Source organism: Saccopteryx leptura, chromosome 1 (genome assembly GCF_036850995.1).
Source record: "Saccopteryx leptura isolate mSacLep1 chromosome 1, mSacLep1_pri_phased_curated, whole genome shotgun sequence".
Taxonomy (NCBI): domain Eukaryota; kingdom Metazoa; phylum Chordata; class Mammalia; order Chiroptera; family Emballonuridae; genus Saccopteryx; species Saccopteryx leptura.
Genome location: NC_089503.1, coordinates 91,317,999 through 91,331,551, shown reverse-complemented (window position 1 = coordinate 91,331,551; position 13,553 = coordinate 91,317,999). Strand labels below are relative to the sequence as shown.

General features: G+C 36.8%; 1 protein-coding gene across 6 annotated transcripts in view; it reads right to left on the bottom strand.

Moving 5' to 3' along the window:
• The window catches only part of GRIA4 (glutamate ionotropic receptor AMPA type subunit 4), a 385,805-nt gene that overhangs the window by 38,650 nt on the left and 333,602 nt on the right, over window positions 1–13,553 (bottom strand). For all 6 annotated transcript variants that reach the window (XR_010749450.1, XM_066371575.1, XM_066371576.1 and 3 more), the window contains 2 exons: window positions 11,921–12,119; window positions 4,551–4,798 (listed from right to left, as the gene is read on the bottom strand). Coding sequence is in view for 5 of the 6 variants with exons in the window: in XM_066371575.1 (XP_066227672.1) it covers window positions 4,551–4,798; window positions 11,921–12,119 (447 nt within the window). In the remaining variant the exon portion in view is untranslated. The remainder of the gene's footprint in view (window positions 1–4,550; window positions 4,799–11,920; window positions 12,120–13,553) is intronic.

Here is a 13,553-nt window from a genome sequence, read left to right as displayed (position 1 = left end):
TCATGACATTGACAATAATATAAGTTACATTGTGCCTATGGAAAGAAGGTTCAGGAGAAATATCAAGGTATGGAAAAAGTTGAGAGATAATATATAAAAGAGACTTTTTAAAATAAAATATCACAGGACTGAAAGTTTTCTTTAGAAGGTAACTTAAAAATAAATAAGCACAATAGTAAGATCTAAGTTCTTTCACTCATTAATATTCATAGTTTGTAGGTCCACTTGTAGCAGGCAGTTAGACAGACATGCACGGAGCAAGGACTATAGGCCCAACACAGAAGGTCAATAGGGTAGAAAGCCCCAGGTGCTTAGCAACAGGCAGAACAACTGGTAAAACAAAGATCTTACGCCCAGGGTAACCTTTCCTACCCTAGCATATTGCTAGTCATGCTGTTGGGACCCTTCCCTGAACTTTCCTCCGAGGCATGTTGCTGGCCCTGTGGGTTAGACCTCCTTAGCAGGGGAGTGAAAAAGGGGCAGAACAGCCTTAAATGATTTCCTATACAAGCCCTTGTATGACCGCTCCTTTAAGCATTAAGCCTTAGAGATAACATCAAGGCCACAGTGTGTTTCAGCTCCAGGCCCAGAAAAGCAGCAAAAACTGACAAAGGGAAGCCACAGCTGACCTCAGGACCAGCTTCACTGATTAATGATCACTTGCAACCAGAGGAGAACGGGGGTCTTAACAAAACACACCTGGAAAGCTCATGAATATTCTATTGAGATCCTCCCTTGGGGACCTCACCTACTATCTCCACCCTTAAAAGCCCTTGTGATGAGGACCTAGCTTGCTCTCCCTTTCAAGAACATTTCCTCATTTTACCCCCCTCCACCCCCCTCTTCCCCTTGGTCATTTCCCTTGCCTCTCTGTTTCTCCAAAGCTCTAAGGGATTTAGGGAGCAGTGGGCAGTGACCGCTCCTCCTGGGCGGTCTCCTCCCAAAACTGTCTCCAAGGTCCCTTTTTCTCTGACTTTCTCCCTGCATGGCCAATAAATTCTTTACTTGCTGGACATGGTCTCTTGATTGAGATCTTTCTCTCAAGGAGGCAAAAATCAAGATGTCTTCTTTTCTCCAGTAACAGATTTACTTATAATTACTTCCATGTTTTATATTAGAATCTATAGCTGCTAAGTTTAACAGTATCAATATACTCACCTCAAAATTGGAGAACCTATGTCAAAGTTCAGAAAAACAATAATTTCTGAGCATAGTTATTGACTCTCTGTAACAGAGAACTGTTAGTGGTAGTATAATCATGTTAACATTTCATCGTACATGCCCAGCTAACATAGTTTGAAAGTCTCTTTGGACAGTAAAGAACTTGTATATTCTTCTTCTTTTTTTTTTCTAAAGCGAAAAGTGGGGAGGCAGAGAGATAGACTACCGCATGCTCCCGACTGGGATCCACCCGGCAGGCCCACCAGGGGGCAATGCTCTGTCCATCTGGGCCGTTGCTCCATTGCAACCTAAGCCTTTATAGTGCCTGAGGTAGAAGCCACAGAGCCATCCTCAGTGCCTGGGCCAACTTTGCACCAATGGAGCCTTGGCTGTGGGAGGGTAAGAGAGAGATAGAGAGAAAGGACAGGGGGAAGGGTGGAGAAGCAGATGGGTGCTTCATCTGTGTGCCCTGGCCGGAATCAAACTTGGGACATCCACATGCTGGGCTGATGCTCTACCACTGAGCAAACTTTCCAGGGCCTGTATATTATTCTTTATCATAAAGATGAGTGTTAGTCATGAATACTGTAATAGTTTTGACCCAGTCACAGATATACTCTTTGTGATGACCCTGATTGCATTTGTTTTAAAGTCTACATTAAAACCCAAGTCCTTATATTCCATCCTGATTATATACCATACTCTTCCTCTTTTTTTTAAAAAGTATTTTGACCAAACAGCAAGCTCTAGAAACTTAAAACACCCTGACTGACAGAAGATTGCTAGTCCTTTGTCCACATTCTCTGGTTAAGCTTATAGAAAAGAGAAGATAACTGTGTTCACTTTCTTAAAGTCTCATAATGAACCAAAACAGCAGAGTTTGTGAGAAAACCATAATTAATGACAATAAAACACTTAAGTCTCACTATATCCAAAACTATTAACCTAAAGACCCGGGTTAAAAAGATCCTATAGAAAAATAGGCAGAAAGGGTTCAAAGGCACTCTTTGAGCAGGTTTTTATGCCTTCTGGATCTTGCTCTGACGAATGCAGTAATTTTGAATTTGCTCCTACAAACTAAATCATTTATTTAGAAGGTGCCTATTAGTGCATCTCTACATTAGTTTGCCTCTTTTGTAACAGAGGAATCATAGTCAAATGAGAATGAGAATTGAAGCTTAATGAGCTTCTTGCTTAGCTGGACTGGGGGTGTTGGAGTGAGGAGGTGGGGGATTAGGTGAATGGGGGTTAGTCCTCAGTGTTCTTCCAAGGTTCTCAAAGAAAGGACAAAATGACTGTGGTTTTGGCATGCAGGGTCCAGCTTGCTCAGGAAATTGTGGCATGCATAAAACAAAGAACATAAACAAACTCGCCATCCAGGAAGCCGACTTTAACAATTGCCTCATTAACAAGATCCAGGGAAGGACAGGAAAAGAGGAGGAAGTCAATAGCTGATTATTATACAGTTCTAGACAGACAAGCCCTTCAGCTTCCCCCTAAACAATCCTTGTAGTGTGGATTTGACAAAGTGGCACATTTAAGAGGGAAGTCTTGCCATCAATGCGAGTCAGGCACACTCGTATCTGAGGGCCAGATTCAGTCCCTGGAACTTGACTTTATCAGTAGACATAAGACAGAGGACAAGGCAGCAACATCCACAAAGAATTAATTAAGAGCAAAAGCGACAGCCAGTGAATGTAATCAATAGTCTGAATGCCAATCTACATATCAACTACCATTGCTTTCTCCCCTTCTATTTCTTTTAAATTATTTTCACTCAGGTGCTTTTATAACTATGCTTTCAACAGAGATTTATTTGCTAGTTGGCCTCATTGACTTTACATATCTTCACATTGTATTATACAAAATACTCCCTTAAAGACCAAACTTCCTGATGCCAATTTAAGTTTCTGAATTGTTGAAATTTTTTTTTGAGTAGAATTTTGTTGATAGTTGATTAGTTTAGCTTTGTCCTTGCACATTTCTCCAGTTTCATATGAGAGGGATGGTCACATAAACCTGACTTCAGAATTGCCAAAGTCCACACCCAGATTTGCTCTATCTTTCTTTTTTAAATTGTCCCTTACAAACAAAACATAAAACCCATAATTATTATACTGTAGATTGCAAACACACAATACTGGTTAACACAACTATTCCAGCGGTAGCATTTGTTTCTTATATTTGTTTTACCCCCTCCTCCACCCAACACACATCCCAAACACATTGCAATTCCCTTTTTGAAACCAATGAAAAAAAATTATATACTTTTTATATTGCTTTCATTCCTGCTGGGCAATAATATAGGTCTCATTACCTTCATTTTTCAAAGGCTTACCAGAAACATCATTTTTCAAGACCAGCTTCTTGGTTAAGTCCTTTAGAAAAGATTCTGATTTCTTCTTGAATCTGTATCTGTGCTTTGTACGAATCTCTCCTAAGCAGCGCTGAGACCAGAGTAATTTGTCAGTCATCACTTTCGACTCCGCCTTTGCTCTAGCCCCAGCAATTCAACAGCAGCCTTTATTGCTTAAGGAAAATAGAAAATGCTGCCTCCTGGACATAAACATGTGATTTCTCTATGTCCAGGACCCAAAGGGTGAAAAGGGCAGATTTTTACCAACATTTCCTTAAGAATGAAAGTCTCCTTTTTAGCATATGTAGATTAGTCACCTGTGTAATGCTTTGCTCATGAATCACATTTTAGGGGTCTTGTGTGAAAAATTATGGATTGCCACTGGGTCTAGTTCTACAGATCTTACTTACACCACACTCCCTTTGCAACAGGTAGGAGTGTGACTTGAGTAAGCACCGTAAAATCAGAGTCCAGTGTTCTCTTTGATCATGACTGCATTTTTAAATAGATGGGATCACAAAGTGAGCGCCCACACAACTTTGGGATAATCTAAAATATAATGCTGCCAATAATAAATGAAACTTTGAAATAAAAAAAAAAGTGGTTTGCTAGGAAGAGGTGGATGTCTTCTTACTCAAAAACTAGTAGGCAGGCAGAATTTTTAAAAACAATAATAAAATGTAGAATTATTACTGACACAATGAGAATATAGGTTTTAGTGGCCAAAAAGAGTGGATGAGCTCTAGAAACATAGGGTACCCATGTTTTAGGCCCACTGGAAGCAGCTAGTGTTCAACCAGTTAGGTTTTTATATGGCCTTAAAAAAATATACATCAACTATGATTAATCACTATAAATTATTTTAAAAAAATTACCTGATTGTTGACCAAAAATATGAAATGGAGAAAAAGAAAACAAACAAGCAAACAAACATACCATGTTCACAAACAAAACAAAATAACTCTCTCAGGGACATCAGGGAAGGTGGAATACTATAACAACACATGTTCTATTGTTATACTATCCCACCCACCTTAATGAGGAACCCTTGGGCGTTGCTACTCCATAGCCTTTTGAATCCAGGTTTCCTCCCACTTTCATCGTGTCACACGGCTTTCGCTGCTCAATGTACTCGTTCATAGTGGACTCCAGGAGGAAGGCAAATTTGCCCTTGGATTTGCGGACACGTGCTACGCCTTCAGCTGTAGTCCTAGTGAACACGGACGGTTCTGCTGATCGCATGTAGGTCCACATCTTCTCATACACTGCTATTTTTGACCTCTGGAGAAAATGAAAATAAAATTAAATACAGGAAAGAAGGGAACAACACGTTAATATGGACAGAACCGAGATAAGGATAACCTTTTAGTCCCTTTCCACTGCTAGCTAACTCTAATTTGCCACAATGACATGATTATTTTACAATTAGAAAACAGCCTTTTACCACTATCATAGCAGGGGTCGGGAACCTTTTTGGCTGAGAGAGCCATGAATGCCACATATTTTAAAATGTAATTCCATGAAAGCCATACAATGACCCGTGTATGTTACGCATTATCCAATAAAAATTTGGTGTTGTCCTGGAGGACAGCTGTGATTGGCTCCAGCCACCTGCAACCATGAACATGAGCAGTAGGAAATGAATGGATTGTAATACATGAGAATGTTTTATATTTTTAATGTTATTATTTTTTTATTAAAGATTTGTCTGCAAGCCAGATGCAGCTATCAAAAGAGCCACATCTGGCTCACGAGCCATTGGTTCCTAACCCCTGATCTAAGGATATCACTGAAATGACATTTAAAAGTGATATCTGAAGAAGCTGTTACCTCTTGCACTAATTATTCCACATAGCTGCTTAAACAACACCATATTATTTTTAAATGCAGAATGCCATAAAGAGTTGAACATTTAAAATAATGTTTTGTATCACATTCATGGTACACTTGAAAAAGACCAGGTAAGATTTAATTTTAGCTTTGTAAAATACCTTTCGATACTATTCTTAAACTATAGCAAATAAGGAGATTTGTTGTTCTCCTTATCTTTTCTCATGCCTCAAAGTTTTACTGAAAACCATTCAGATATGATGTATACAAAAAGTGCACTCCTTTTCAAATCTCTAGTTGAGGACAAGAGAAGAAATCACGGTAGTTTACAAACCAAATATCCATAACACAAGAATCAAACTCTAGATCTACCGGAATATTTTTAGACTTTTCCTCACAAAATCTCCAAACAGAATATGGATTAAATTTTAAAGAGAAGTAATTCCAGTTTCCCCACTTTATGTGTTAGAGAGTTAGTCATTCTAATTCCCTGATGTCAGCCAAGAAACTTGTTTATTTTTGTCCATTTGGGCTCCATCTACATTACTACTACTGCATAATTTACCCAGTTCTGATTGCAGGTATCTGCATTCATTTAGATTTTTTTCATCCACATACACATTTTAAATGAAAAAATATATCTAAATGAACTCAAATGTCCCCAAAGGATATATTTAATAAGATAGAAAAGACTGACACCTTTTTTATTTTTTATTTTTAGGTGAGAGGAAAGCAGATAGTGAGGCAGACTCCTGTCAGGTGTGCCCTGATCCACCCGGCAACCCCATCTTGGGCCAATGCTTGAGTACCAAACTATTTTTAATGCCTGAGGCTGATGCACTCCAACAGAGTTATTGTCAGCACCCAGGGTCACGTTTGAACCAATAGGGACACGGGCTGCAGGAAAGGGGAAAGAAGCAGATGGTCACTTCTCCTGTGTGCTCTGACTGGGAATTGAATTGGGGACATCCATATGCTGGACAGAGACTCTATCCACTGAACCACCAGCCAAGCTGATGTTTGATATTACAATGGCATGCACAGAAACTTTTCTGGTGCAATTGCATTTATTCAATAACAAGGTGCTAAAAGTTCTGCATCTGGATCCAAATAAAAAGTAATGGAGACTTCATTCAGACTTAAATATCTACGCATGAGGCCAAATCTAGAATAGAATGTACATTTATGTACATTGACTTTTCTTTGTTTACCCTAATACAGAATTCAACAAGAAGTGAATCTTAAAAAGCCAAGTATCCTGAGTGGCAAACAGAAGACTACATAGTTTGGGGCAAAAGTGAATTTTTCAGGTAGACAAAGAAAGACTCTAAAAGGCATATTTATAATTTCAGTTTTGTAAGTTGGAAATTTTATCAATAAATCCACATAATAAGGCACATACAGTAAGAGAGGTGCATACTTGAACACCAAAAGAACCCAGATATATTATATTAATTGTATATTCAAATGTGGTGATAAATATCAAGATGGGAAATAGACATCCTGTAGTGTCCTGTGAAATGTTTTATGTTATTAACACTTAAAACAATATCTCATGAGCCTGAGCTGGTGGTGGCGCAGTGGATAGAGCGTTGAACTGGGATGCGGAGGACCCAGGTTCGAGACCCCGAAGTCGCCAGTTTGAGCGCAGGCTCATCTGATTTGAGCAAATCTCACCAGCTTGAGCCCAAGGTCACTGGTTCGATCGAGTAAGGGGTCACTCATTCTGCTGTAACCCCCTGGTCAAGGCACATATGAAAAAGCAATCAATGAACAACTAAGGTGCTGCAATGAAGAATTGATGTTTCTCATCTCTCTCCCTTCCTGTCTGTCTGTTCCTCTCTCTGACTCTCTCTGTCTCTGTCACCAAAAAAACAAACGAACAAAACAACAAACAAACAAAAAAACAATATCTCATGATATAGAGACAGTGGTGTGTGTTTATGTTTAGGTAATGACAAGTTATCTCTGACCATTACATTAGGAAATTTCATGCCACCACTATAATTTAGCTGCAAAAATTCTGTATGCTTCCAGGCCAGAGGAGTGGCTGGACTCAGAGAGGATCCACCAGGGAGGCTGTGTTGCCAGGCCTCGTTCATTCCAGCTTCCATAACTGAGTTATCTCCCAAAGAACTAATTCTCCCATTTTATAACGAGTTTTATTCTCTGAAACTTATAAACTCTCTGGGTCATTTGACAGAGATTGTCCTTAAATATCTATTTGGATCATTTCAATTTAGGGAAGTGTTGCTAAGCTTCCTTTAGGCATATAATGGCTTTAGAAAATATAGTGATAGCTTGAGAGTTTTACCACAAGAGATACAGAGTTCCACAGATATTATATATTTCACACTGTATAATATGTTGAAAACAGTAGAAATAAAATTAAGCTGGGTACTACTTTAATCAAAATATGTTTTAAAATATTTTTTGAAATCATGCTAGCTACTTCAAAATTTTTCAGTTACTATTCAGTATCTCATTAAAGAAACGGGAGAGCTAAACAAAACTAACATAGTAAAATGGAAAAAAAATATTTCTAGAGCTTGGTAATTATGAAAACAATTTAACTCTAAAATGCAACATAATATTAAAGCAAATAATTTCTTTTTAAGGAATCAAGTATGATTAGGGCATTAATATTTTTTAGAAGTCCATTTCTATAATAATAATGTGAAGAATATTATTGCTGCATTTGTTTAAATATATTGAGTTACATATACCTTAAGTTCAAAAGAGGTTGAATTAATTAGTGTAGTTACACTAAACTTAGCAACCTTAAGTATTATAGGATTGGTAAAATACAGATGTCCAGTGGAAAATAAAGGAAAAGTAAAAGCAATTTTTTTGGAAAATATATTCACATGATTTGTCACTGTGTTAATATTTAGAAATTCTGATCTTTTTTTTCTTTTTCTTTTTTTTTTTTTTTTAGGTGAGAAGAGGGGAGATAGTGAGACAGACTCAAACATGTGCCCTGACTGAGATCCACCCTGGAACCCCATCTGGGCTGATGCTGTAGTACTGACCTACTTTTAGTGCCTGAGGCTGATGTGCTCCAAAGGAGCTATTCTCAGTGCTTGGGGCCACACTTGGACTGAATCAGTCCAGCCACTGGCTACAGGAGGAGAAGGGAAAGAGAAAGTGGAGAGGGAGGGGGGAAAAGCAGAGGGTCGCCTCTGTGTTCCCTGACTGGGAATCAAACCCAGGATGTCCATATGTCAGGCTGATGCTCTATCTACTGAGTGACTGGCCAGGGTCCGGAAATTCTGATTTGAAGGGGAATGGTTTAGATAAGATCACATTCACATGGTGAAGGGGGTGGGTGGGGAGATTCAATAAGCAAAGAGCTGGAAATAATATCCTTTTGCCTTATCCGTGACTACAAGAGCATGTTTGTTAAGGAGTTAGGGCTAGCAAATCTTTATAAATTTGATGAGACAGGCTAAAATGAGGACATTTCTGCAGACCCAGCAAGCTTATAAATTTAGTGATAATGAAACTGTTAAGTTCCTAAAACCTTCAACTGTGTTATTTATTTAAGGATCAGGTTTGGGGAGTGAATATACTCAAGGTAATAAGCAGTGTTAACATAAGAGTCATTTTTTTGAAATTAGAAAATTAATCTCAGATTTATTTGTTTCATCATTATTGTTAAACATAATGCATGGGCAGCTATCTGATCTAAGGCACTAGTTTATTAAAATAAGTTGGACAAATGTGCTATCTTTTTAATTTCTCAAAATTACTAAAAAACAGGTACAGGTGTGACTCATTATAGTAAATGTATACGTTGTTATCAGGTAAATTCATTCCTGTTTCTAGTAGCTTATGCAGGAAGACTAAGAGCTCATCAATGCACTATTTGATAATATTATAAGCCCGAAGATAGTAATCCACCTCATTTGCAAAGTCATGATTTCATTGATGACTGAAATAGGCATAGGATAAAATCCACACTGAAATGAAAATCAGTGTTCAAATAAGGTGTATCATACTGTAAAAATAACTACACAGCAAGACTGCCATTCAGTGACAAATACTGACTCTCTTTAAATTCCTCTTTATATTTATGCTTAACAAAGATGCATTGAACACGACCATATCGAGTTTCATAATGGGACAAAACCAAGACAACAATTCAGATGTAATTCTCCCTCATGGCCTAATTCTGCAGTTTGTTATAACTACATTTTTTTGAAGCACAGAGTACAGGTCACCGCCTGAGGCAGTTTAGTGGAGCTGATAGATGTACCATTACTGCGTTCCTATGAGAAAACATTTTTGACAAGTACAAAAATACCCTTCACATTCTGTTTCCTCAACCTGTTAGACAAATGTTTTATTTAAACCAGGTCATCATCTATGGGAAAGGAGTGAGAACGCTGGGAAGAAAATGAATGCGATTTTCACCAGAGCCCAACTTTATGCATTCCTGAAAGTGAGCTGCAAGGGAAAATGATTTTCTTGTCCCATTAGCGTTCACACTGTTCTGCAACAATAAGTACCTATACTTACAAAACTCTTTCAATTTAAAAACTGAGGTTGGATGGGAAAGAAAGGTCACAGGGCCTGGTGAGCACAAAACTTGTCTGAAAGGCTGTGTAAATCTAGGAAGCAACTCTCCTTGTTCCCATATTTCTTATCAATACATTTCTGTTTTCTACCTCACTAGATTTTTCAGCTTGAGCAGTTTTTTAAAGTTCTATAAATGTTAGAAATAAACATTCTCAGTGTGCTTAATGCCAAAGAGCTTTACAGTGAGTTATGTTTGAAATACTTTTACGGTATCAACGTAATATTTCTTTCTCCCTTGTCACTCAAGGAAGAATGATGAATCTGCAAATATTTGCTTTATTTACATGAATATCAGCCATCTTTTTTTTTTCTTTTCAGTAACAGGCAAGTTATAGCACAAACCTGTATTCTGTTTTGATGAATATAGAAAATGGTCTCAGGCTAAAGTTACTAAATTTTACCTTCCACTTTGGGTGGAAGCAGTTATAAACTTACAGATTTCCATGAGGGTACTGAAATTGTGCTAAAATGTGTTAGAACAATATGTTTTCATTATCAAGCTTTATAGATTGGGATGCACTCAGTAAATAAAAAATTTTGCTTAATTATGTGTATTCATAGAATAATGTAAATTTTAAAAATAATGTTTACATTTTTTAAAAAAAGTCTATAGTTGCTTTGTAATTAGCATAAATGTTTTATTACCTCTACTAGCTATGTTTCACATTGTTGACAAAGATGTTGATTGTCTGGTGTCCTTTTTTTCCTTGCTTCATCCTTTCCCTCTCCTCAGCGAGCCCACCCACCTCCTTCTGGTGTCTTTTTTCTAACCAGGCCCAGTGATGAGTTTGACTGAGTTTGTGAGTAATTTCTTTTGATTTGGTATTACATAAACACCTGTAATATATATGGATACTATAACCAAATCATTTTTAAAAAGAGAAATATCTTAGTAAAATTCAAGTCCATGAAACTTAAGCCTTGCTTAAGAAGTAGAACATTTTGTTGTATTTAATTCCCAAGCTGAGTGAGAAAATGATGAAACTATGCATTTTAAATTAAAGTGTAACCTTTCACACACTGTATATAAGCATTTAAAAGCTTATCATTTTTCCACAAAAGCTTAGGAAATAGGTGAAATATATCTTGTTTTCTCTAAGTAACACAAAATGTCTTCATTATCATTTAGTTATATATCTGTAAAAATGTAACCCTGGCTCTTTTCTAATTTTTTAGTTCTGAAGTCACAAAATAAACCCTGATCTCAAATCATACATTACTAAGTGTGTATTTCTAGATTTAAGTAGAACCAGAGTAAAAGAAAGTCATGGAAAAAACCCACATTTATCCTCATAATGAAACAAGCAACTTTAAAAACCAAAGTATAAACAAAATATCTGCCATCTCAACGGCAAGCCTAAGGGACCATATCTGTATGTAAAAAGCAATTATTTCAGTTTAAAGAATTTTATCTGCAAAAGAAGAGAAATAAGAAGAAACATAATTCCATACAATGCCTTCCAGAAGTGTCCAGAACTTAATAGTTTTTACTACAATTATCTGGTGAGAAAGAAAATACATTGCTTTAAAATACATTGTTATAGAGGAGATTATAGAATAATGTACTACATGTTGGAAGTATAACTTGCTATTAAAGTTTTGGGTTACAAATACAGGAAGTTAAATGTGTTCTTTTTAAAAAAGCCTTGCTTTACTTGTAGCCGCAAAGCATACACACAAATACCAACAAGCCAGATGCAGTATCACAGGGTTCTCAGCATTGAAATCTGCACAGATTATATTATAAAGTTGTTTTCATTACCTTTTCATTATTACTCTTCCCTAGGGAGGGTCTCTCTTGCAGTGTGAACAAATCAAATAGTTTTTGAAAATTAAAGTGATTATAAAATCCACGTAAAAGCATCCGTATTGAGCATAGCAGTTACCACTGTGTTTGCAAAACTGGCAATGGCTAGAACTTATAATTGTTGGCAAAGTTGCCTGAATTTTAAAATGATGAACGTTTCATTGTTAATTCTCCTTTTAACTTACTCTGAAGAATTCTTTCGTTGACCCTGAATCCAGTGTTCCATAGGCAATTTCTGTTTGTTTGGCCAGGTCTTCCGCACTTTCTATGGGGGAGACCATTCGCTCGACCGTCAGGAAAGCAGCGAGGTTAGCAGTGTAAGATGATATAATGATGAGTGTAAAGAACCACCAAACACCTCCAACAATCCGACCTGAGAGGGATCTAAACATGGATAAGATAATGCACATTTTCCTTTCTCTACCCGATATAGAGAAAGACAAGAAATACCATCAATTCACCGTGTGTGCAATAAAATAACAATTGTAGTATTATTTTATTTTCTAATAATCTACTTAAGAATAATTTCAGAATTTCTGAATAATCCGATCTTTTGATGTTATAGCAAATGAAAAATATGAAAGCTTTTTTCTTTTTATTGTTTAATTGATGGAAATGTGGAACTTAATGTAATGGAAAATTAAGAGAAAAACTTACTTAAAATTATTGATGCCTTCCCCCTCTTAAGATTTTAGTATCTCTGATATTAGAATGCAGCCTACAGTTGAGGTAAAACACAGTATCATGGCTTACTGGGCAGCATTTTTCTCTTGATGGTACAGAAAATAATAGCAATACACCTTACCATACAAATTGGTAGCTGCCTTTCTGAAGAAATATGTTTTTACCTTCAGTCAGAACCCTGCCAGGATGGATGGGACATATGCCAAGGTGGGGGTGGACCAGATGAAGATTGGTCTCAAAGTCATTATAGCTGAGGATCCATTTCTTACTTGTGTGAAGGATGAGTTATGTCCTAAAGCATCTTTACATACTACTATAAAAATGTTCTGTCACTGTCAATATAAGACCAAAGTATGTGCCTTGTCAGTGTGTAGCAACAACATTAAAAACTGATGCTCAATCTCAAAAAAACCCAAAATTTTTCTTTTCCCACTTTCTCTGGCGTTCAGGGCTGTGTGGGTGAGAGTGAGTGCAGAGGAAAAGTGAGAATAGAATGAAGAAAAAGTTCTAGGCATACACATAATTGATCTCACTCACTGAAACCATCAAACTATTTTAAATGTCTGTGACAAATTATATTTTAAAAGATTGTTGGATGTGAAGACAAATTTTATGTTTTCCATCATATTTCTGGCTTTAACATGCTCTCTTCTTAAGTATTATCATATAAGTGGCAACTGTTAGTTTTAATTTAGTGTTTGCTTAATCCTGGTTTTAAAAACCATTACTCAATTTGCTTTGGTTTCTTTTTATTTCATTAGTTGAGAGTTATTGATTTATGTTTGTATGTTAGAATTAAAGCACATTTACAGTTTTCCTGGGTCTTAGGGAGCACAAACTGTACTGTGGCTAAATTGTCTCTTTTCCAGAATGCATACATTTCTTTTAAAAAATCCATATACTTGGATTAATATAAGTTACTATTTAAATTTAATTCTCAGTTTTTCTTGCCTTCAGCTATTTTTTCTATGGGTATTTTTTCTGCAACCAGAGATTGGTTGCATTTTTGGCAAACAAAAATGAAAAATGTCTCAGTGACATCCAAAGAAAATGAGCTATGACTCCACAGAGAGTGAAAAACATCTCTATAAAACTAACATAGTACTTTCATTGCTGGCTCTTTGCCCACTGCTT